General features: G+C 42.3%; 1 protein-coding gene across 3 annotated transcripts; it reads left to right on the forward strand.

Annotated features, from left to right (window-relative positions):
- Positions 1 to 818: 818 nt before the first annotated feature.
- On the forward strand, positions 819 to 20193 carry CCDC83 (coiled-coil domain containing 83). Of its 3 annotated transcripts, none has more exons than XM_015852433.2 (12): positions 819 to 1393; positions 5334 to 5439; positions 7851 to 7935; positions 9809 to 9977; positions 10651 to 10818; positions 13444 to 13535; positions 14154 to 14222; positions 16380 to 16501; positions 17363 to 17448; positions 18324 to 18505; positions 19110 to 19283; positions 20029 to 20193. In XM_015852433.2, the coding sequence occupies exons 2-12, from the start codon at positions 5366 to 5368 to the stop codon at positions 20062 to 20064; spliced, it is 1257 nt and encodes a 418-aa protein (XP_015707919.1). In that variant the 5' UTR covers positions 819 to 1393; positions 5334 to 5365; the 3' UTR covers positions 20065 to 20193. The 3 variants fall into 3 exon arrangements, with proteins under 3 accessions (XP_015707919.1, XP_015707921.1, XP_015707920.1); XM_015852434.2 differs by having other exon boundaries at positions 824 to 1393; positions 20032 to 20193; XM_015852435.2 differs by lacking the exon at positions 20029 to 20193 and having other exon boundaries at positions 821 to 1393; positions 19110 to 19292.
- Positions 20194 to 21297: the final 1104 nt, after the last annotated feature.

Genomic DNA, 21297 nt, shown 5'->3' on the forward strand with positions numbered 1-21297 from the left:
TTTGCATGTGTTACCTGCTGAAGTTCTGGATTTTAATAGGAGGCCTTGTAAATGCACAAAACTCAGTTACTCCATGTCATAATTTTCGTTCGAGTGCCTCTTATCTGCACATCCTGTTTATTCAGCTTAAGGTAGTTCTCTAAGCTGTGTGTATTCAAATCCGGGCTGCACCTCTGCTCACACAGCTTGGTGCGTTAATTAGAACTGCGGGCCCTTTTGACACTCTTGGCATAAGGAATGCATTCTTCTCTTGTGTTTGATATCTCTTATTTTCCCCTGATCTTTCACAGCAGTCCCAAAGTGGAAAAAGGAAAGCAGCGAGTCTGAGTCTTTTTAGAGCAGACAACCGTGTGACTCCTGTCCCCTGCTGGATGGAGCCGGAACTGATGGGTCTGGTATCCATCGCCCAAAACCATTTCCTCTTTAATTAAGGAGTTTTGACCCAGGAAACGCTTAGGAAAAAGCTCCAGGTTGCAGAGGGCTCCAGCATGGTTATGAATATTGGCTGTGATTATGGGGCTGCAAAACTACGTGTGGGGTGTGCGCCGTGTCTGTTAACAGATCTCTCCTTCTCACAGCTAAGCTCAGTGGTTTGTTCTTGAAGGAGATTCAGGGGAAATCCATGGTATTATGGATGCAAAGGCAAATCCATCCAAATCCAAATCCACCTCAGCCCAGTCACCAGTCTGAGTGCCTGCAGTTAAGAGCAAATTGAAAATGCCTGAGTGATGTGAAGGGACCCTCAGACTGATTCCTCTAAGATGGTAAGAGCCTGCAACCAGCCTGTACCCACAGTGGCTCTGCACTGGTGTATATGATCCAAAGACTCTGATTTTTGTGTAAGTGTGGCTGTTTTTCATGTAAATTGAGCCTGAGCCCTCACAAAGTGGTACCAAGAAGATAAAAACTAGTGCTGGACCTACAAGGTGGCACCAAGGAGATAAAAACTAGTGCTGGAATGACAGATCCTGCCAACCCTCCTTCCCTATAGAGTCTCAGAGTTATAAAGTTCTCAAGACACGAAGCTTCGAGCACTGTGTGGTGTTGATTTCACCACACACCCTCAACCCCAGGAGGATGAAGGATGAAGGATGGCCTGCCTGGAGCAGGAGGACGGCTGCCTGCTGCCTCCATGCCTTCCTCCTTCCCTTGCAGCCGTTCTGTGAGGCTCAGCTCTCCATCCCTGTGAGGATTTTGGCGGTCTTTCCCCATCCGAAGCTCCTCGAGGTGCCGCCAGGGGACGCCATTGTTCCTCGGAGCTCTCCCGGCTGGCCGGGAGCTCCGGTTGCCCTGGCGGCGGCTGGGCGCTGAGTGTGGGCTGGGCTCTGAACGAACGCGGCCCACAGCAGAACCGAAGGGCCGGGAGCGGCGGGGAGAGGGGCAACAGCGTTGTGTGGGTGCTGCCGAGACAAGGGGGGTGGTTGTGTGCCCGGACTGGGGGGCGGTGGTGGTAGTTTAAGTTTGTCGTTTAAGTTGGCACAATTGGCCCCGTGAGGCAGATTTGGGTGTGGGTGGTGGCAGTGTGGGGGGTGGGGGGCTTCTAAGCAGCGTCCTGTGGGGTGTATGGTTGGGTAATGGGTGATCACAGGTGTTGGGGGACAGTGAGGGTGGGGGAGAGGCAGTTTGGGGCACGAATCTTATGAGGAGCATACGGTGCGGGAGGTGATTGTCCCTCTCTGCTCTTGTGTGGCCCCATCTCTCATACTGTGTCCAGGTGTGGAGCCCTCAGTACAAAAAAGACATGGAGATTTTGGAAAGGGTCCAGAGGAGGGCCACGAAGATGATCAGGGGGCTGGAGCACCTCCCCTATGAGGACAGGCTGAGGGAGTTGGGTTTGTTCAGCCTGGAGAAGAGAAGGTTGCGGGGTGACCTCATTGCAGCCTTTCAATACCTGAAGGGAACTTACTCCCAGGAGGGGAGTAAACTCTTCAAAAGGGCTGACAATAGCAGGACACGGGGAAATGGTTTTAAGTTAAAAGAGGGAAGATTTAGGTTGGATGTTAGGGGGAAGTTCTTCACTAGGAGAGTGGTTAGGTCCTGGAACAGGCTGCCCAGGGAGGTTGTGGATGCCCCGTCCTTGGAGGTGTTCAAGACCAGGTTGGACGGGGCCCTGGGCAACCTGCTGTAGTAAAGGTGTATGTTTGGTGGCCTTGCCGGGCAGGGGGGTTGGAACTACATGATCCTTGAGGTCCCTTCCAACCCGGGTCATTCTGTGATTCTGTGAAGGAACTGGGATTGTTCAGATTGGAGAAGAGGAAGCTCTCTACAGGTCCCTGAAAGGAGGTTGTGGTGAGGTGGGGGTCGGCCCATGCTCCAAGTTAGCAGTGATAGGATGAGAGGGAATGGCCTTTAGTTGTGCCATTGGAATCTCAGATTGTTTATTAGGAAAGAAAATGAAACCTCATCTCAGTAAGAGTGGTAATGCATTGGCACAGGATGCTGATGGAGTTAGTGGAGTCACTGTCCCTGCAGGCATTAAAGAGCTGTGTACATGTGGCCTTGAGGGACGTGGCTTAGTGAGCATGGTGGGTCTACAGTTTGCCTAGATGATCTTAGAGGTCTTTTTCAACCTTAATATTTTTTATGAATCTCTATGTGTGTGAATCTCTATGTTATCTCCATTAAGATAGGCTTACAGAGCTGGTGCTGTTCAGCCTGGAGAAAAGAATGCTCTGGGGAGAGAGCAGCCTTTCAATATCTGAAGGGGGGGGGCTATAAGAAGGAGGTAGATACATGCTTCAGCAGAGTCTGTTGTAGTAGGACAAGGAGAAATAGTTTCAGACTAAAATAGAGGAGATCTAGACTGGGTATAAGGAAAAAGGTTTTTGCAATTGGGTGTTGCACTGGAATGGGTTACCCAGTGAAGTGATGGCCCCATCCTTGGATGTAATCAAGGTCAGGCTGCATGGGGCTCTGAGTAACCTTATTGAGCTGTATGTGACCCTGTTCATTGCAGAGAAGTTGAACCTGATGACCTTTACAGGTCCCTTGCATCTCAAATGATTCTATAATGAGTCTGTATCATTGGTGGGCTGCCATGTAGGTGGTCACTGCAGTGAGTATCTGAAGTCACAGTGCTTGGGTTGGAATATATGGGAGCTGCTTACTTCTAAGAATTAGGTGGCAACTAATTAAGTGCACCAGTAACAATAGTGGGATTCTGTTAGGAGTTCAGCCTTATCATTTATTTGTTTGGGAGGAAAAAAAAATAGATTTTACCATCTGCAAATGGTTTCCTGCAGGTTCAATATGTTCTCAGTCCTTCTAAATATGTTTCCTTATCTCTTCTGTGTGTGTGTTTTCTCTTGTTTGCAAAACAGAGCAAATCTGTTATTGCAATATGTTCTTTACCTTGTTATACAGCTTGGAGGCCTGCTTGCTGCACCCTGCACAGGAAGAAGTCCATAAATATATCATTAGATCTCGCCTGAGACTTGAGTTTCAAAACAAGAAGGCTTTGGAAAATACTGCTGCTTAGAATGTTGTTTCAGTTTGTATCCAACTTTAAGCAGGGAAATCGATGATCCGTTTAGTAGAGATCATTTTAAGCAGAGATTGATTAGAAAAAAAGAGAAAGCAAGAGGCTGCTCCAGCCACCTTCAGTTTCTGAGGAAAATCAGCCAACCGAATGCTTCAAGTGGAAAGAATACTACTCAGTTAATTCTGCACTGGAGAGGATTGCAGGATCTTTTTTGTATGTAAAAATAGATCCTCCTCTTGTGGATTTCGAGGAAAAGAATTATAAGGCTCCAGACTCGAGCAGCTGCTCATATAGAGCAGGATTTTGTATTGGATGGATAATGTTAATAGGTTTTACTTCAGTCATGGTGATACTGTCACACAGGCGTGATTATAATGAGATTTAACAACAAATATTTTACTCACCTGTAGCAACCATTAAAACTGATCTGGAACTCTCCAGGAGTTCCAAGGTGCTGCTGGCAGGAGTTAAAATTTTCCACATTTCTGTGAATGGAATTAGCTCTATTTCTGACTGAAGTATTCAAGTGTTGCAAAAACTGTGATTGACAGCTTTAAGCAATCAACTCCGTGAGTGTAAATTTGTCAGCAGCAGCAGAGCAGACAGAATCTGTACAAGTAGTTTTCCAATAGACTGGGGGTAAATTTCTGGATAAAACACGAAGATATTCCAAGCTCTAAGGAGCTCTGTGTTGACCAAGGTGCTTTCCATCACCTTGCAGGGTGAGCATTTCTTTTACGTGCCTTTGTGCAGCAGGATGGCTGTTCTCAGCACCCTTCATCATCAGGCATCATGTACTCACCCAGGAATAAAAAGTCATTTTGGTTACAGAAGGCTGGCATTGCCTTACTTCAGGGTATGGTGATTAGATCAAGAAGGCATGTGTCAGTGTATGGATCGGAGTGCCTGTGTCAACAGTCTGGTCCTATTCCCTTGTTACTATGTTGCTTTCCATTATTCCCCCCCACCACCACCACCTTTACTGTGCTTATTTTAATAGGAAGAGTATCCAGCCTGCCGTGTGTTTAGTCACAGAACTACTTTGTTGCAGTCTTAGCTATTAGAGTGATAAACCAGCGTTTGGAAGTTGAACAGAAAAGCGAGTTTAAAATGGAAACAGGCTGTGCACTCTTTTTGATCACCGAGTTTCAAACTTCCTTTGATATTTACAGTATTTCAACTAACCTGGATTTGACATTTGATGATGTAGCTACTAAAAGCGAGGAATCTTCATAAGTGCTCTTTTCTTGTGACTATTCTATTTAAAATAATATATGCTACCCATTCCACAACTATTCATTGTCAGTTGAATTCTGAGGCTGGTAGTTGTGACAACATGCTTGAGGAATACTGCTGACACAGATATCCCTTCAGAGAGTGGTTTTGTTCCAGCTTTGACAATGAAAACTGATATCAGAGTTGCAGTGAATGGCAAATATTCATAGCTCTAGGAGAACAGAAGGAGAAGGAAAGAGATGCATATTAACAAGTGAACTTGGTGATAAAACAAGCCTGACAAAGAAACAGAGACAAAGGACTGTAAGAGGAACAACTGTTTGTTTGATTTGCAAATAATGTAAAGCAACCCACAGTAAGGGACGCAAGAAGTAACTAGTGATAGAGGCTCCGTTCACAAGCATATATTTATTCAGGACAACACTTCAAGATGTCAGAACATGGCACTGAATACTGACATGAGCAGGATTACTGCTGTCAGTAAAGCACCTCGTTTGTTTCAGGGCTGTTAAAAGCTTGTTATAAGTGACAAAGTCTGGTGAACATATCGTATTTGGAGGATCGTTCATTTATCATTTTTTTTCTTCCTTTCTGCTTTGCCCTCTCCTCACTTTAGATCTGATATCCAGCAGAAGTACATCAAAAAACATGGAAGAGAAGAACGTGCAACCAGAAGAGCAAAGTGCAGAAGCAGTTTTCCAGGAAACCCTACTAGAATACCTGTGAGTTTAATATATTTAACTTTCCACTCATCTAGAGTATATGAGTGAATAAAGCAGACAGCAAAGTATCCAATTCAGAGCCTGAACCAATCACCAGATGGAGTTTTGTGATTGTGTACCGTTTGTTTTTGTTCTCGTTTTGAGCTTTCAAGGCTATTTTAGAAATGTACATTTTTTAAACTGTGCCTCTACAAAATCTTCTCTGACTGCCAGAATAAATTCATGTTGCTAGATTATAATTTAGGACAATTCGTTTTATTAGAAAGTAAGAACTTTTTTTTGTCTGTTAATAGCAGATATTCGATCTCTGAGATTGCTCTGAGTGCAAGATCACATTTGACTGTCATTTCTAGAATCCCCCAGTGTTCACAGAGGTAAATACAGCCAGAACCTCTGGAGCTCCAGTTGGTTCTAGTGCAGCTGAGAGTGGATCACAAAGGAAATTGATACAACCAACATCCAATAGACTCTCAGGTAAAAATTCCGGCCTTAAGAAGCAGCACAGGTTGGGCAAACCAAAGAACAACCATACGCTGTTCTGGTGACACCTGTAGGAGTTTACAGGGTTGATGTGAAATTTGCTATTTGAATTTACAAAGAACAGAGTACAAATTTCCATAGTGAAACAGACCAAGTTTAGAGGAGTTGTATCTCAAATAAATAGTATCCAAAAAGGAAAAGTAATGTGATCCATTTTGCTAAGAAATAAGCAAAATATATTACTAGGCTGAAGGGAAAAAAAAGGTTTCTGATGAATTTGTTGTTGTGCATATTTGAACATGCAAGCAAACAACTGAGGAGTCTTCACCTGGAATGCGTGCTGTGTTGGCACATGATCTTGAGCTTCTAAAGCAGCAGCAGGTAAAAAAGGAATAAAGTTAGTTTTCTTTCTGTTTCTTTCCTCCCTGTCCTATTTTGCTCTCTTTATCCTTCTTATTCCTTCTTTGTCTTTGAAACTTCTAAATTGCATGTGCTATTTTATTGTGGAAAGCAGCATAATAACACATGTATACATCTTTCACATTCCTCTTTGTGATTTTTCCAGCACATCACATGTATTTAACTTTCCAGCTTCTTTTGCACACTGAAGGATGGCTGCTGTTCATAGTGAGTTTGTTATTTAGGAGGCCACAGCACAAAGCCAAGCTGTCACCTTTGTCTAATGAGTAGTACATTTTTGCTTCATCTAATTTCATATCAGGAGAACCTGAAGAACTCCTTGGAGCACTCTGACAAAAGAGCATACAAATCTACACATCTCCAATGTACATCTCTCAATTTCTATGTGATCCAAGCTTTGAAAAACAAACAAGAACAAGATAGTGATCTTTAAAAGATATATATATGATATATATGATGGGAAGAGGCAAACAAATAAACAAAAGTTAAGAAACAGTAAAAGATACTTTGATAACTGTAATAATGCCGTTTAAGGCTCCAGTTTGAGATTTATCTGGTCTGCCTCTGAAAGAATTGCCTAGGCTTCCTCTATAGTGAGTGATGAGTGAAAAACATTTCTGGAGCAGAAACTGTCTTGTCTTAAAAGCGATCTTTACCAAAGATCAGCTAATCACAGCCCAAAAGGAGAAAAACTACTTCCTACTTAGTAGCCAAAAGAACATTGCTCTTTTACAGAGTTAATCATCCCTCTGTACTCAGCTCTGGTGAGGCCGCAACTCAAGTATTGTGTTCAGTTTTGGGCTCCTCACTACAAGAAAGACATTGAGGCCCTGGAACGTGTCCAGAGAAGGGCAATGAAACTGTTGAGGGGTCTGGAGCACAAGTCTTATGAGGAGCAGCTCAGGGAGCTGGGATTGTTTAGCCTGGAGCAGAGGAGGCTCAGGGGAGACCTCATTGCACTCTACAACTGACTGAAGGACGGTTGTGATGAGGGGTTTGGCCTCTTCTGCCAGGCAACAAACAGGACCCAAGGAAATGGCCGCAAGTTGTACCTGAAGAGGTTTAGATTGGACATAAGAAGGAACTTTTTTCTCTCAGAGAGTTTTCAGGCACTGGAATGGCTGCCCAGGGAGGTGGTAGAGTCGCTGTCCCTGGCAGTGTTCAAGAGGCGTCTGTATGAGGAGCTACGAGATCCAGTTTAGTGGTTTGCTGTAGGTATTGGGAGTATGTGTGGCCTCAATGATCTTGTAGGTCCTTTCCAACCTTGTGATTCTATGATTGCAGCCAGGGATTCCCTTTCTCAGTATGAGCACAAGATCCAAACTTACATGGAGGTCCACACCTACATGGGAACTCTTTTGTTTTCTGTGCAGTTAGTAGACAATAGTATCTACCCAAATTATTCAATCAGTGTGACAGAAAAAAAAGTACATGTAAGTAGAGTTCACGTCTAATCTAGCTTAACATTCCCTTCTGTTTTTTTGTAAGGATTTCTTTCTTTTTCCCTTCAGAATTGATAAAAAAGAAACAGCGATTGATAAGGCTTTGTCTGATTTGAAAAAAGTGGAAAAACAGAACAAAGAATACAATGAAAGAGTAAGTGACCATACATCGTTTCTTTTCATATCACATTTTTGTTCTCCCAATACATTTCATACGTGGCATTTTAACCCAGAGATTCATTTTTATTTTCTAAATCTAAATATTACATTTGCTACAAGTAGCCATTGCAGTAAAACTCTTGCATTCAATGAAACTGAAGTTAATGAATCTCTTTATCTGCTCAGAAATTACGAAGCATTGCTATCCTAAATGCAACCATACAAAATAGTAATAATAATAGAATAAAAAAGAGCTGCACGAGTCCAAATGCCAATTTGGACACGGTAATAAAGTGTGTTCAGTGAAGGTGATTTTGAATGCAAGTGAGATCCTCATTAACTCACAAAGTATTTGTCCTTACTCTGCAGCAAATACAGAAGAGCAAGCCCACCTTTCACTAGCTGACATTACTGAACCTTCTCACATTACAAACAATCCTGCAATTATTCCTCAAGGAAGCAAAGAATAAACTTTTAGCATAAAGAAGAAGAATTAGAAGAATTACCTTATTTTTGTCAGTAGCATTAGCGAGTCTAACCTGGTATTGAGATGTGCGACCTTCTTTGATTCAGTTTTGAGGCAATGGAATTGCACACTCTAGGAGACAAGTGAGAAAGAGCACCACACAGTTATCTAGGTTCAATTTGTAGCAGTGCTTGGTGAAGAGATACTTTATTGCGGATCAGCAGTTGTGTTGCTGGAGTTGGTTTTAGAACTAGGCTGTATAGCTACTGATCACACCTGAGCAACACTTAGACATAACAGTCCAACATGGAATCTGAGAACTGAAAGCAGCGAGCTTTGATGGTAGGTATATACATACAGCCACCAAATGAAAGGAACTGAAAACTCTCAAAAATCCTTAAACTAGTTCATGTGATCAAACAGTGTTGCTTGCACTTCCCATAGCACTGAAACACTGAAACAAACATTCTCTGTTCTTCCAGTGCCGGCTATTTCCACTGACTTAGGAAATACCCATCTATTTTGTTTTCCTTGGTGTTCCTTTCAATCTGGAATCCTGGGTTGTATTTCTCTTGTGTAACACGAATCCTTGACTATCAGTGGAAGTGGATTTAGCTCTTTTCTTTGCAGACATTTGTAGGCTCCTGTGGTTATTCACTCAATTTGCAGCTAGTTCATGGTCTCTCAAGGACTTCTTCAAACTGTAGGCTATACAAGATACTTCAAGGCATGCTTGAAGTGCTATTTATTGAGCTCTTTGGGCTCCTATGTACTGCTTCTGACTGGTTTAGTGTTAATCCTTTCAGAAGTGGGGAATGTTTGAGACTCTCTACTGCATTGTTATTGGTTTGGCTGGTATGGTTGTTTGCTCCTTTATCCTTTGGGAGAAAACAGTCATTTCAGATAATTTTAGTGTCTCTTGAGAGGGTCATGGTCAAGAGGATGCAATCACAGCTGTGAAATCTGTAGGTATGACTCTCTTGTGGTTACATGCAAGTAACTTGATTGTCTGATGATGATTCTACATGAAGGCATTAAATTCTCATGAAGAATGTTGAAGTAATTAGCTCATGCATACAAACTATGTTATTCAATCGATCCACAAAAATACTTTCTTACTAAGCAATGGAGGACTATTCATGTGCTGTGCCGAGTATATTCAGGCAGCCATTTGTTTCTCATTTCCTTGGGGCAGACATCTTCAAGTTAGAGAAACTTCTGGAACTTGCAGATTCTCCTCTCCCCTCCACACTTTTCAAACACAAAGAATAACTGTTTAGCTAAGTGTTCTTGTGGTCCATCCTGGCACCGGTGCAGATCCAACATTTCTTCATTGCTTTACTTTGTAACTTTGAAAACAACATTGAAAACGTCTCAACATATGTCTTTCCACCTGGTGTAGAATGACAAACTGAAGGAGGAACAGCAGGCACAAATCAAGCGTTTAATAAGAAGAATAGAAGAAAAGGAGAAAGAAAGAGATGCAAAGGAGGTTGTAACTAGGGATGATGTGGAAGCATCACTGAAAGAAAACTGGCAATATGTTAAGGACAAAGAACAAATTCTGAAAGGTAAATAATGGGTTGTGGAAGAGTGGTTTGTAGTTTACACAATGGGAATTACACAGATTTTGCTTTTTAAACAGATCCTGTTTCCTCGTTAATAAGCAGCATTTAACCTTTCTATCCCAAAATTCAATTGTGAAGGACCTGTAAGAAAATCTGGTCATTAACCAGAATTAAGAATCAGTGGGAGCGAGTCTTTTATAGAAACAAAGTACCAGACTTCTTGTGATGTGTGTTGTTGTGTGTTGATGTGCAAGTACAGCTTCATATTTTTCATTGAGTTGAAATTCGTGAAAGCCCTTTGCACTGGCTCCACTGTAAGACTGAAAAATGAATATTGATGTCAGCAAGAAGGGCTGCTTGTGGTTGCTGAAAGTTGTGGCTGCCATCCCTGTGATTCACAGTGGGAATGAAGTCACATGTGTCTTCAGTTACACTTCAACGAGAATTGTTGTCTGCTTGGCAGAAGATGATCTGTGGCTTTTTTTTCAGCAGTGATGCTGGCCCTTGGCACTATGTGAGACCATCGTGTTATAAAGTGCTGTAACGTAGAAGAATCTCTCCCCATTCCCCGGTCCCAGTGCCTTTATTAAAGAAAACAATGAAGTCAAAAGAATTAGAGAATATCAGCTCAAGAAACTGGAGATGAACTTGTCTTCCAATGTTCTTATCTTAATAGATGTGCGACTCCAAACAGAAGAAACTGACCAACGACTTTCAGTAAAGCAGAGTGAGAGGGATTATTGGTTGGAGTACAAAAATGTAGGAAGTAAAACGGATGCCAACATGATTAAGAGTCTGAAAAAAGACATCAAGGAAGTCAAAGATGAGTTTCAGAGGGTTGCAGGTCAGTTTATATGTAGCGTAATGAAAACCTTCTAAATTCTTTGTGTATTGCTTGCATGAATTAATGTGATTATGATTGAAACTCAGGAGCAGAGGGAGCTGTATGGGCAGTGGTTTGAGTTGTGCCTCTGTTTCCTAATCTTGTGCTGAGGCCCTGCAAAACTGCCAGCCAACATACAGAAATCCTGGCAACTCTTTCAATATTGACACAACACTGCAATTATTTAAGAGCTTATATATTCTGGTGCTGAGTGCTTTATAAAGCCATTAGATTTCTTTATTACTACACTATTTTAAAATCATTTAAATGTTTTGCTGGCGTGTAACCCATGCTCCTAACAGGAGAAGGATGTCCTGATTTTCTTCCTTTACGACCCATTCAGTATGCACGGCCACAGCCAAGCAGCTGCTAGTGACAGGCAGTGACACTCTGTCTGTATATTCTGTGCCAACCATTACCAGGCATCAGCTACTGTGGACAAGAGCCAGCCTGCTACATTTTTGCCTCTTGAAACATATTTTACCGTGATTAAGATCTGTGTTATGTGTTCTGCATTGCCGAATAGCTTGTCAGAGATCAAGGTTTGTATTCAAGGAGAGGCTGATATTTTTTATTGTGTATTTTCCCTCCTCTCAATCAATTGAAAACTTTGCTGTACAGCTGCTGATATATGAAATGAAAAAGAGAATAGACTCTTATATAGAATGCCATAATGAACCCGTAGAAACATTCAGTCTGGTCTCCTGCATATCATAGGATATAGAGCCAAAAACTCCTGGCTGAACAGAGGTGTATTTATTGAAAGGCTGTCACAGAGATACATATAGCACTCGCCTAATTAACATACAGAAAAATGATGCTGTGATAAATGTTAGCATACTGTTTTACTCAGCTTCCTAAAATCAATCATGTGGCTGCAGTGTACTGTCTCCTAGCCTACAAAAAATACATCTAGCAAGCATCCAGTCTGATGCTGCAGCAAATTGGGCTTGTTCAGTTCTCAAATTTGCAGCAGGCTTAGGGAATAAGTGTAGGTAGAGTGGTTTCTGTCTCTGTAGTTACCTCTGAAAGCCCTGACACTGGCATCATTCATGTGGTCTGGAGATGACACCGTAAACAGAATTACTGGAGGGCAGAGGAAGCAAAAGAAAGCTTTAGATATACGTGAGGTCTGGAGGAAAAAATGTTTCAGTGAGACATAGGGAAAATAGGCTCCACAGAACAAGTGAGTATGTCTGAACAATTCCTCCTCTTATTATTATCCCAAAGCATCTCAGATCATTCAGACGTCTGAAACAATGAAAAGTTGATTCAATTATAGCAGGTAATTACTTCTAGTTCTTTCTGCCAAGTGCAGATGGTGGATTGATTACAGCAGGCCAGCTTCCATGGTGTTAAATTAAGAACTAATGCAAAACTCATGCACCTTTCCTATTCAACTGCTTTTGATTTCCATGGGTCCATGACCGGACACACACTGAAAGCCAGGTCAGCAGTAAGTAGAGTGTCTGCAACACAAGCACAGAGATAGGCAGAATTTTAAGCTTCTGGAACAAGTATGAAATGCCTTCAAACAAATTTGCTGCAATCTCATTAATTCTTTCACAAGCAGAAAAAAAAACCTAAGCAGTAGAGGGCTATTTGAAATAGCACAAAAACAACTGAGGGGAAGGACAAAATAATTAAACAGTAAGTGACTGGAACTTGAAGCCAAACTAATTCAATTAGGTATAAGACACGCTTTCTAAATAAGGAGCACAAGTAATGATGAGAGCAAATTATTGAGGCAATTGTCACATTCCCTTTTTTTTCCTGTTGTCAAATTAGAACCCCCTGGAAGACTTTGGTAGGTCGGGAAATGTATTAGGTTCTGTAGGATGGCAACTGAAAAAAAAATGCTGTGCCAATCCAGGTGTGTGAGATGATCTATTATGGTTCTATATGTAAAAGCTAAGTTTTCTCAGCATGTCTTGTGCATCGTTCCAGGAGATCTGCTATTGAGAGAGTTAAAATTTAGCATTAAGATAAAAATATCTTACTAGAGAATTACATTAATTTGACCTTATTGCTCTCTATAACTTCCTGAAGGGAGGTTGTAGTGAGCTGGGGGTTGGCCTCTTCTCTTGTGTAATCCGTGATAGAACTAGAGGGAATGGTTTTAAGCTGTGCCAGGGGATATTCAGGCTGGACACTAGGAAGTATTACTTCTCAGAAAGGGTGGTCAGGCATTGGAATACACTGCCCAGGGAGGTGGTGGAGTCACCGACCATGGGAGTGTTCAAGAAACATTTGGATGTTGTGTTGAGGAATATGATTTAGCTGGGAAGTATTGGTGATGGTTGGACTAGATGATCTTCTAGGTCTCTTCCAACCTTGATAATTCTGTATTCTGTGATACAGAGTTAAGGAGCTCCTGCAGTTGCTAACAGAGAAGTGCAAGGTACTTCAGCTTCCTAGTTTTGTGCTTAATACTTACTATTCTTTGGGTTTGGAAGGACGTCGTCTATGGACAAGTTAGCTGCTCCACAGGATGGGATTCAGCACGTGTTGGTGGATGACAAGTTCCTGCTTAGGAACAACGTTGTCGTAAGGTTATGATTTCTGGTTTTCTTTTCTGCTTTGAAGGATATTACAGAAATGCTTTGAAAGAAATGAAAGAAGAGAATGATAACCTGGTTGAGATGCACGTGAAGAAAAATAAGGAACAGGCCCCGGAGGTATTCCTTCCTTTTTTTTTTCCCCACAATGTTAACTGTGTTACAGTTCTAATTTATGCACTCTGCATAAATAATTATTTCAGTTGGAATTAAGATGTGGTCCTTATCTGTCAAACTGAGAGCAAAATAACCTGTTAGTGCTCTTACTGAGTGTGGCATCGCTTGTCACACGTGTGCACCATAATTAAATTGTACCAGTGGCTCATTAGCACAGACCTCTACAAGTTTATGTCACTTGTCAGATTAGTGCTGTCTCAACTGTGACTTTACTTGTCCCTGTTGTAACAGCCAAAGGTTTGACAGCTTGAAAACAGGAAGGTTTGAGCAGTAGTGGGAACTGGGCAGAAACTGATAGAGAAACAAAGAAATTCTCCTAATTCAAATATAGGAAACTATAAGATATTGTCGTGTAAAGCGTGTAAAGGGCTGGATGATAGAGAAGAAACAGCTGGTCTTGTGGGCTAAATCTGCCTGTAATCCCTCAGGGGATGTTACAGCCTGTTGTGATGACGTTTCTTAATTATTTCCTGCTGAACAGCAGAAGGTTCTTCTTTTTACTGTACAGCACTGTCAAAGTCCTGCCTTCAGAGGAGATGGTTTTAAATTGTGTTTTCTCAGAACGCTGTAAGATACTTAGACAAAAGCAGCTGCAAAGAAGTTGAAGAGAACGTGTGGCTAAAGGAAGAGGTAAGAAGATCGCTTGTTTTCAGTTTATCATGGCAGCTCAGGTTTGAAATACAGAGGCTTACAATGGTAATTGTGTGCAGGGATACAAATACTCTGAGCACTTTTAGAGGACAGAGGAAAACCACTGTGTAGAAAGGAAGCTCTAAATGGGAGGTAAGAAAGAAATCCTGGAGTTTAGGACACTGAGGAGAGGCAAATGCAAATTGTGCATAACTGTAATTTACTACTCGGTAACTTTTATACTGTTCTGTCGAGGCAGTTTAGAGCTACATATTAGATATATGTAACTTTTATTGTCAAGGAAAATCTTTCTGTGAGCCAAACTTATGAAACCGATTTTTCCGTGGTGAAAGTTTGATTGTGTTTGTTCCAGCCATTACAGATTCTTCACTGCAGTCAAAACCAAAGTAAGAGATTGGAGGGAGAAAATGCCCTTCCCCATCTTTGCAACTCAGAGTTTGCAAAAATGGAGGAAAACTTGTTTGGAAATTAATGGATGAACTTATTCTTTTTCATTACCAAATCAACAAATCTTGAAGGGGTTCTCCATTTTACCTACTGGTTTAAGGCACTTGCCATTATGCATGGATATGGCTTTCCCTCTTCGAATTAGCAAACTCTGAGCGCACACCTTTAACTTTCCAAGGAGGGTGTCCAAGCCACAGTTTCTGTGGCAATGAGGTAGTTGTCAGCAGAAGGGAATGAACGTTTTAATCCGTATAAACAAACGGGAGCTTGGATTTATGTTCCATCACCGAATGAGCACGTATTGCTGGAGAATTCCATTCCCTTTGCTCTGCCTCACAAGTTTTATACAATATTAGGCTCTGCCGACAGCAGAGGTCCACTTCAGAGCGCCCTTCTGTCCTGGCAGGCTCTCTCCTCAGTCTTGAGGGCTGTGGGTTTGTTCCCTCTCAAGTAGAAGTTTTCTGTGTTATGAAATACTTTCTTTTGTTCTTGGTTTTCCCCGAGTTAGTGCTCTGCATTGTTGTGGGAAGCAGAACTATTATCAGTAGCTTTTCCAGTCCTTGGAATTCCTTCATTCTTTTGCTTTTGCTTTCCCTATACAAATAAAACGTTTTCTTTAAGGCTGATGGTTATATGTAGCTGGCAGACCCTTTCAGCATTTTCTTTCAAGGATATAAAACAAAAAATTCAGTTTTGTCAGAGTTCACAATTTATATATTTTCTGAACTGAGAAGAGAGTTACAGGCACACACTTAGCATGGCTGCCTCTAAAGTGGAATGAATTTGGGGAACACAGTCACATTATTCCATCATTAGTGTGTTACATCAGGCTGACACAAAGCTGTATCACCTCACTGTGCCAAGCCACATCCTGCTATTGCTTCATGTCCTGCCAGTTTCACCTTTTTTAATTGCTAGAAGAAATGGGAAGTAGTTTTTCACTGCAGCTTTGGATGATTATAGCTGGGTGAATTAGGCCTAGGTGAGAAAAGAAGTATTCAGGTTACTCAATACTGCTTTTATACATGTGCACGTATGGTTTTGGAGAGGGTATCCATTCCACTAAACACTGTGCTTCCTAATGAAGGAGGTAAGAACTTGTTTGTACTTCAGGTAAGTTGCAAGAAATTGTGGGAACTTGAACAACTGGTATTCTGTAGGTAATGTAACTGCATTGCAACATGGGGTGATTAACATCCAACGGGAAGTAACACCTGAGTTTAGTCCATGCAGTGGTTAACCTGGACTGAAAGCATCATTAATTCTGGGTGAGGAAGCCCTATGTGCAAATGGGAATTGGACAAGGAACACTTGCTGAGAAAGAGCCTGAATTTGCCTCTGCAAAGAATGTTTTTCTCTCTCCAAGTTCTGTTGTGAAACTGAAAAAAAACAACAAAAAAAGACAAATCCAGTTTCTCCCAGAGCAATCTGGCCACATGAGAAGGCTCTGCTAGCAGGGCTGCATTGCCACATGTGTGCCTGTGATCAGGGCTCTGATGTAGGAGAACCAGAGAGACCTCAGACCTCTCCTCTGCATGAAAATGTGTCAGCACCAAAGGCGCAGTGTTGCTGCTTTCATCCTAGGCACATAGAACTGAGACAGTCCGTACCCATATTGGAAAGCTTTCCTACTACCTAAAATCACCTTCTGTTGTTTTGTGTTTGTTTTTTTTATTTAATTGTCTGAAGGTTAAACTGTACCGAAAGAAAGTGAGTGATCTGAAAGCCTCTGTTAGGCTCCTGGAAGAAGAAAATATCAGTTTAGTGAGAAAACTGATGGATAAGAGAATTCAGAACCTCAGAGTACCCAGGTAAAATGATGCCTTCAGACTCAGAAGTCATTATCACTTATTAAAATCAAGGCCTACCTCTATTTAGGCTTTCCAGCAATGAAAGCAATGTAGTTTTTCTAGTTTCTTCTAATGGAGGTACAGTTAGGGCTTGAAATGGCTTCTTTCTGTTGTCACTGTCTCAGACCAAGTGCAAGTGGTGGCTTTTTTCCTTTATTGCTGGCAGAATGTTAAGGGATTAATATGCAAATATATGAGGCATTGCAATCATGAGTGAAATAGATGGCACGTAGCACTGGGCAGAAGTAAGGAAGAGGCCTTGGGCTGAGTTTCTCTGTAGAGGTATCTGTAGTATTTATTTCTTTTCTACTTAAATCATTGAACTTGTTCCCTGTGGAGCAATGAAGTTACCCTCAAAATGTCCTTACTAATGGCAACGCACAGTGTGACAACAGGAATGGCCCCCGTTCCTTTTCTAGCCCCAGCTCAGGGATTTCAGTCCTGCTGCACAAAAAAGTTCAATGTCTTAAAACAGAATTGAACATTTTTCTCTCCTCTAAACTCTGAACTGCTTTTAAGAAAGAGCTGCCAGCTGCGGTTCCAGTCTTGGACTGACTGGAGACGGTAACATTTGTTTTCTTTTAGCCTCATGGACACAGTTGAAGTAAAGCACTAAGAACAAACAATGAGCAGCATTAGCTGCTAAGCTACCTGGCTGCCTATGTTGCATTTTTAAGCTATTGCACTGTTCTGCATTTGTGGTTGAGCAGCAAATGGCTTTCAGAAAGGGCACTCTCCTCCCACCCCCAGGCACTGCACCAACGGGTTTAGAGAGAGAATTCAGACTGCTAATGTGACTTTCACTTCTTTTTTATTTCATAGGCATTTGTTTCTTGGTCAGGCAGCTGGCCTGCAAGATGGATCTCTCCAGGATGAAATTAAAGCGGAAGAGCATAGGGAGCACTCAGGTAACACACGTGCCAGCAGCTGATAAGAACTGATAAGTCACTGGGCATTTAAAAACTGCTTATTTCTTAAGGCTTCTCCAAACTGCCTGTAATTTCCCACTTAAATGAATCCATCACAGTAATGATAAAACATAGTTTGGATTAGCAAGGTAAAACAGAACTGGTAATATAGGTTTAAAATTGAAAGCTGTATTTAGATTGAACATTATTACTCATAGAGCTAGCCAGGAGTTTGGCTAATAGAATCAGCCATCTTTTACCAAGACGTGATTCACTTCTTAATCAGCTCTTTACTGATCTATATCATTGTAACTTCATTATCATATCTTGTCCCGGGGAGGACACATTGGCTTTCACTTGCTGTGCACCTTGCAGACATTCAGCTCACAGAGCTAATCTGAAACTATTCCTTAGCAAGAACAGGTGAAGCTGCACAGAGCTCAGCCTGAACTTCAAATCTTGGGCCCAGGGCTGGCTATATAGTGGTAGGTGTGGATTAGGTACCTGCTTGCTTTGACAGGCTCAATGCTGTTGCCTGTGCTGTATGTTCATAGCAGTTAGTGGAGGAGCTGGGCTCATGTCAGTTGACATTCTCTGTCAAGAACTGTCATCCTGAGAGTTGGGTCAGCTGCAAATATGAGCCATGAAGGGGGAATTGTAAGTAAAATGGCTTTGTATCAGGAACCTACATACAGAGAAATAACTATTTCTGCTGTATTTCCTATTTTTTAAGTATTCAGGGCTACACAGTGAGCTGTTTACTACGTCATGCTGTTGAGCCACATTAAAGACTGTAGGCAGTGCTGATACTGACCAGTAATTGTGATCTTCAGAAAGTATTAACAACTACATACATCATTTTTGTCTTCATAAAGCCAAGACTGATGGAAAGGAAACCCTCAGGAGAGCCATAGTCCCCTGTCAGAAAACAAAGGCCTTTCCAAAGGTTCAGCACAAAACAGAGATTGTGAAATCATGGGACGGTGATGAAGAGCTGCAAGAAACATCATTGACTCCCATTCTTAACAGCTTGTTTGAAATTGAAAGAGATTTCCAGGTACGAGTTCGAGTATTTGGGCCTTTCACTGACACAGTGTATTTCAGGGTGGAGCACCGGGTTCCTTTCTTCTCCCTGACTTTGGCTCTGTGGTGCTGTTCCTGCAGCTGGGTAACTCTGGTGCACATCAGCCTTTTCTGTACCCGATTCACTCACTAACCCAGCAGAAAAGCCTGCCTATTTTTTTTCCTCTTCTCAAGTGTTTTCTGTTGGGTTACTCAACCTCACTGACTCAGAGGTCTGGAGAAGACCAGAGCCAGAATAACTGTGGTGCAGCACATAGCTGGACTCGGACCTCTTGCCTCTGGCAGTAATAAGCTGTTGGATTAGTTTAATCCTTCCTACAGAACTAAGTATGGGAGCACAGTTTGGTCTGCAGAGAAAGTGTTATAGTTGAAAACCTGCAGGAAAATAGGGCAGCAGGGCTGCCATCTCCTAAGGTTAACTGGCCTGTAGATTCATCCATCAGCTCTGGAATCACTGAACGCAAGAACCCCATGCCAATGACTTGACACAGTTGATTTTCAGAGGAAAGATGCTAATTTCCTGAAGAACTGCCTCTTTTCGATGTAATTGCAGAATAATAATATTCTTTCTTCTTAAGGAATACCTAAAACTGGGTCCTCTGGTGTCAGACCCAGTGTATGTGGTTGGAAGATCCATGCCTATTCATACAGAAGAAGAAACATCAAGCAAGAGCCGCCTAGAGGGAGACTATTCTGGTGAACGCAACAGACACATCACACTGCAGATGATCAAGGCCTTATCTGAAGACAAGGTTGGTTAAAAATAGACAAGCTGGGCTGTTAATACAGAAATGTAACATTCTTGGTTCGGTAAAGATTTGCTCTGTCCTTCCAGGAAGGAGTTGATGTTGTAGATGCTATTTTTGAAAGCCTGAATCATCTGCACATTGAGGTTTAATTAGAGGCAGGTGGAGAGCTGCTTTCCTTAGACACTGAGGACACTCTTGTGCATGCTCTGGCCTTCTCAATCCAAGCAGCTGCATGCATAGCTAATAAGTGATCTGAGCTATTCAGATCTCCTGGTCCCTGTTTGTAGCCTGTCAAATGTGGGATGCCACCTTGAGCAGACACTGAATGCAGGTCACCACCAAGTATAGATCTGTAACAAAATGCTTTGCTAAGTGAGAATCCAGGTTAGCCAAGCACGAGTCAAATATTGTTAGAAATTAATTGTTTGAATCATTTTATCTGTCTGCATGGAAAAAAAAACCAAACAAAATCTACTTAAGCATCTTGCAATTATTGACAATTCATTTTAAAATCTGGAAAACAGCATGAAATCACTTATTTGTGTATGTGTCAGCCTTCATCTTTGTGGTGTGTCTGGGGTCTGTTACATGCATCTCGGCACATTGATTCAATGAATTTTTCCCCCCATTCCCACTGTGTGTCCTGGACGCGATGCAGTGACTTCCCCACAGGGCAAATAGCATTGCAATGTCTCACTTTATCCCATGCTTCAGTGCAACCATTTTTCACCCTTTCCTTTACACCCAGCAGGTGTCTCCTCGAGCCGAAAGTGCCTGGAACTGACTGCCATCTCCTCAGCAACCTGGCTCTCAAAGAAGCATAGGAACACAGGAGGAGCCTTCGTCTCAGACTGAATCTCCCTTGCATTGCCCAGTGAACACTTAAATAAGTTTGGATGTGTCTCTGCTGTAACCCAGTTGAGTTACTGCTAAGACTGAGCCGACCCCAAACATTCATGAGGCCAGAGAATGTGGGTCCATGCTTGCAAGGTGCTCATGTTTCCAGCTCAACAGAAGGCTCCCCATGGCTGCAGTGGTTTTCTTTGATTGAAGTGCAAGCTGCATGAGACAGCATACTTGAAAAAGGATTAGTTCTGCTCAGTGGTTAGTCTAGCTTTCCATTTAGTCACAGAATTAGAAGATGGCTTACGTTGAACAGCTTTGCTGTTAGAGGAAGGCCTTGCCTTCTTCCCACCACTCCCCAAAGGGCATTTACATTAATGCAGGGCTTATGTCCATAATCCACTGCACTTTCTAAGACCACATCAAGTTGTACCTCAGAAAAAAAATAACTTTGCATCCTGAAATCACTGCTGAGGATTTCACCATGAAGCCTGTGAGGGTGAGAGGGAGTTACTAAGAAATCTGAAACATGTTAATAAGAGCATAAGCCACAGGCAGCCTGATGCAAGTGCCTTCAGTGAAGTGTCTCACATCCCCTTGATTTCTATAGGCTTTGCCTTTAAAAGCCAGTGTGAGGCTTCTACATGGGGAACAGCTACACCTTTAGCAAAAGGGCATTTACAGGTAACTTGAGCGATAGTGTGGTAGGTGCAGGATCCCCAGGATGAAGCTCAACAAGACCAAGCACCAGGTGCTGCACTTTAATCACACCAACCCCAGGCAACGCTACAGGCTTAGGGCAGAGTGGCTGGAAGACTGTGCTGAGGAAACAGACCTGGGAGTGTTGGTTAACACCTGGTGAGCCGTGGGCCAAAAGAGATCAGTATTCTTTGGCAGTGTGGTCACCTTTAAATTCCCATCACTCAGAATAGGTTTTTGTTTTACCGTGAGCATGTGGTAACCAGGGAGCTGGGATTGTTCAGCCTGGAGAAGAGGAGGCTCAGGGGAGACCTTATTGCTCTCTATAACTTCCTGAAGGGAGGTTGCAGTGAGCTGGGGGTTGGCCTCTTCTCTCGTGTAATCAGTGATAGAACTAGAGGGAATGGTTTTCAGCTGCACCAGGGGAGATTCAGGCTGGACATTAGGAAGTATTACTTCTCGGAAAGGGTAGTCA

This window comes from Coturnix japonica, chromosome 1, assembly GCF_001577835.2.
Source record: "Coturnix japonica isolate 7356 chromosome 1, Coturnix japonica 2.1, whole genome shotgun sequence".
NCBI classification, from domain to species: Eukaryota; Metazoa; Chordata; class Aves; order Galliformes; family Phasianidae; genus Coturnix; species Coturnix japonica.

Excerpts from the sequence above, each read along its gene's own strand:
- CCDC83 (XM_015852433.2), top strand. The coding sequence starts at position 5,366 with ATGGAAGAGAAGAACGTGCAACCAGAAGAGCAAAGTGCAGAAGCAGTT. Across the intron at positions 16,502-17,362 it reads CAGAACCTCAGAGTACCCAG|GCATTTGTTTCTTGGTCAGG; the intron begins GTAAAATGATGC and ends TTTATTTCATAG. Across the intron at positions 17,449-18,323 it reads AGAGCATAGGGAGCACTCAG|CCAAGACTGATGGAAAGGAA; the intron begins GTAACACACGTG and ends GTCTTCATAAAG.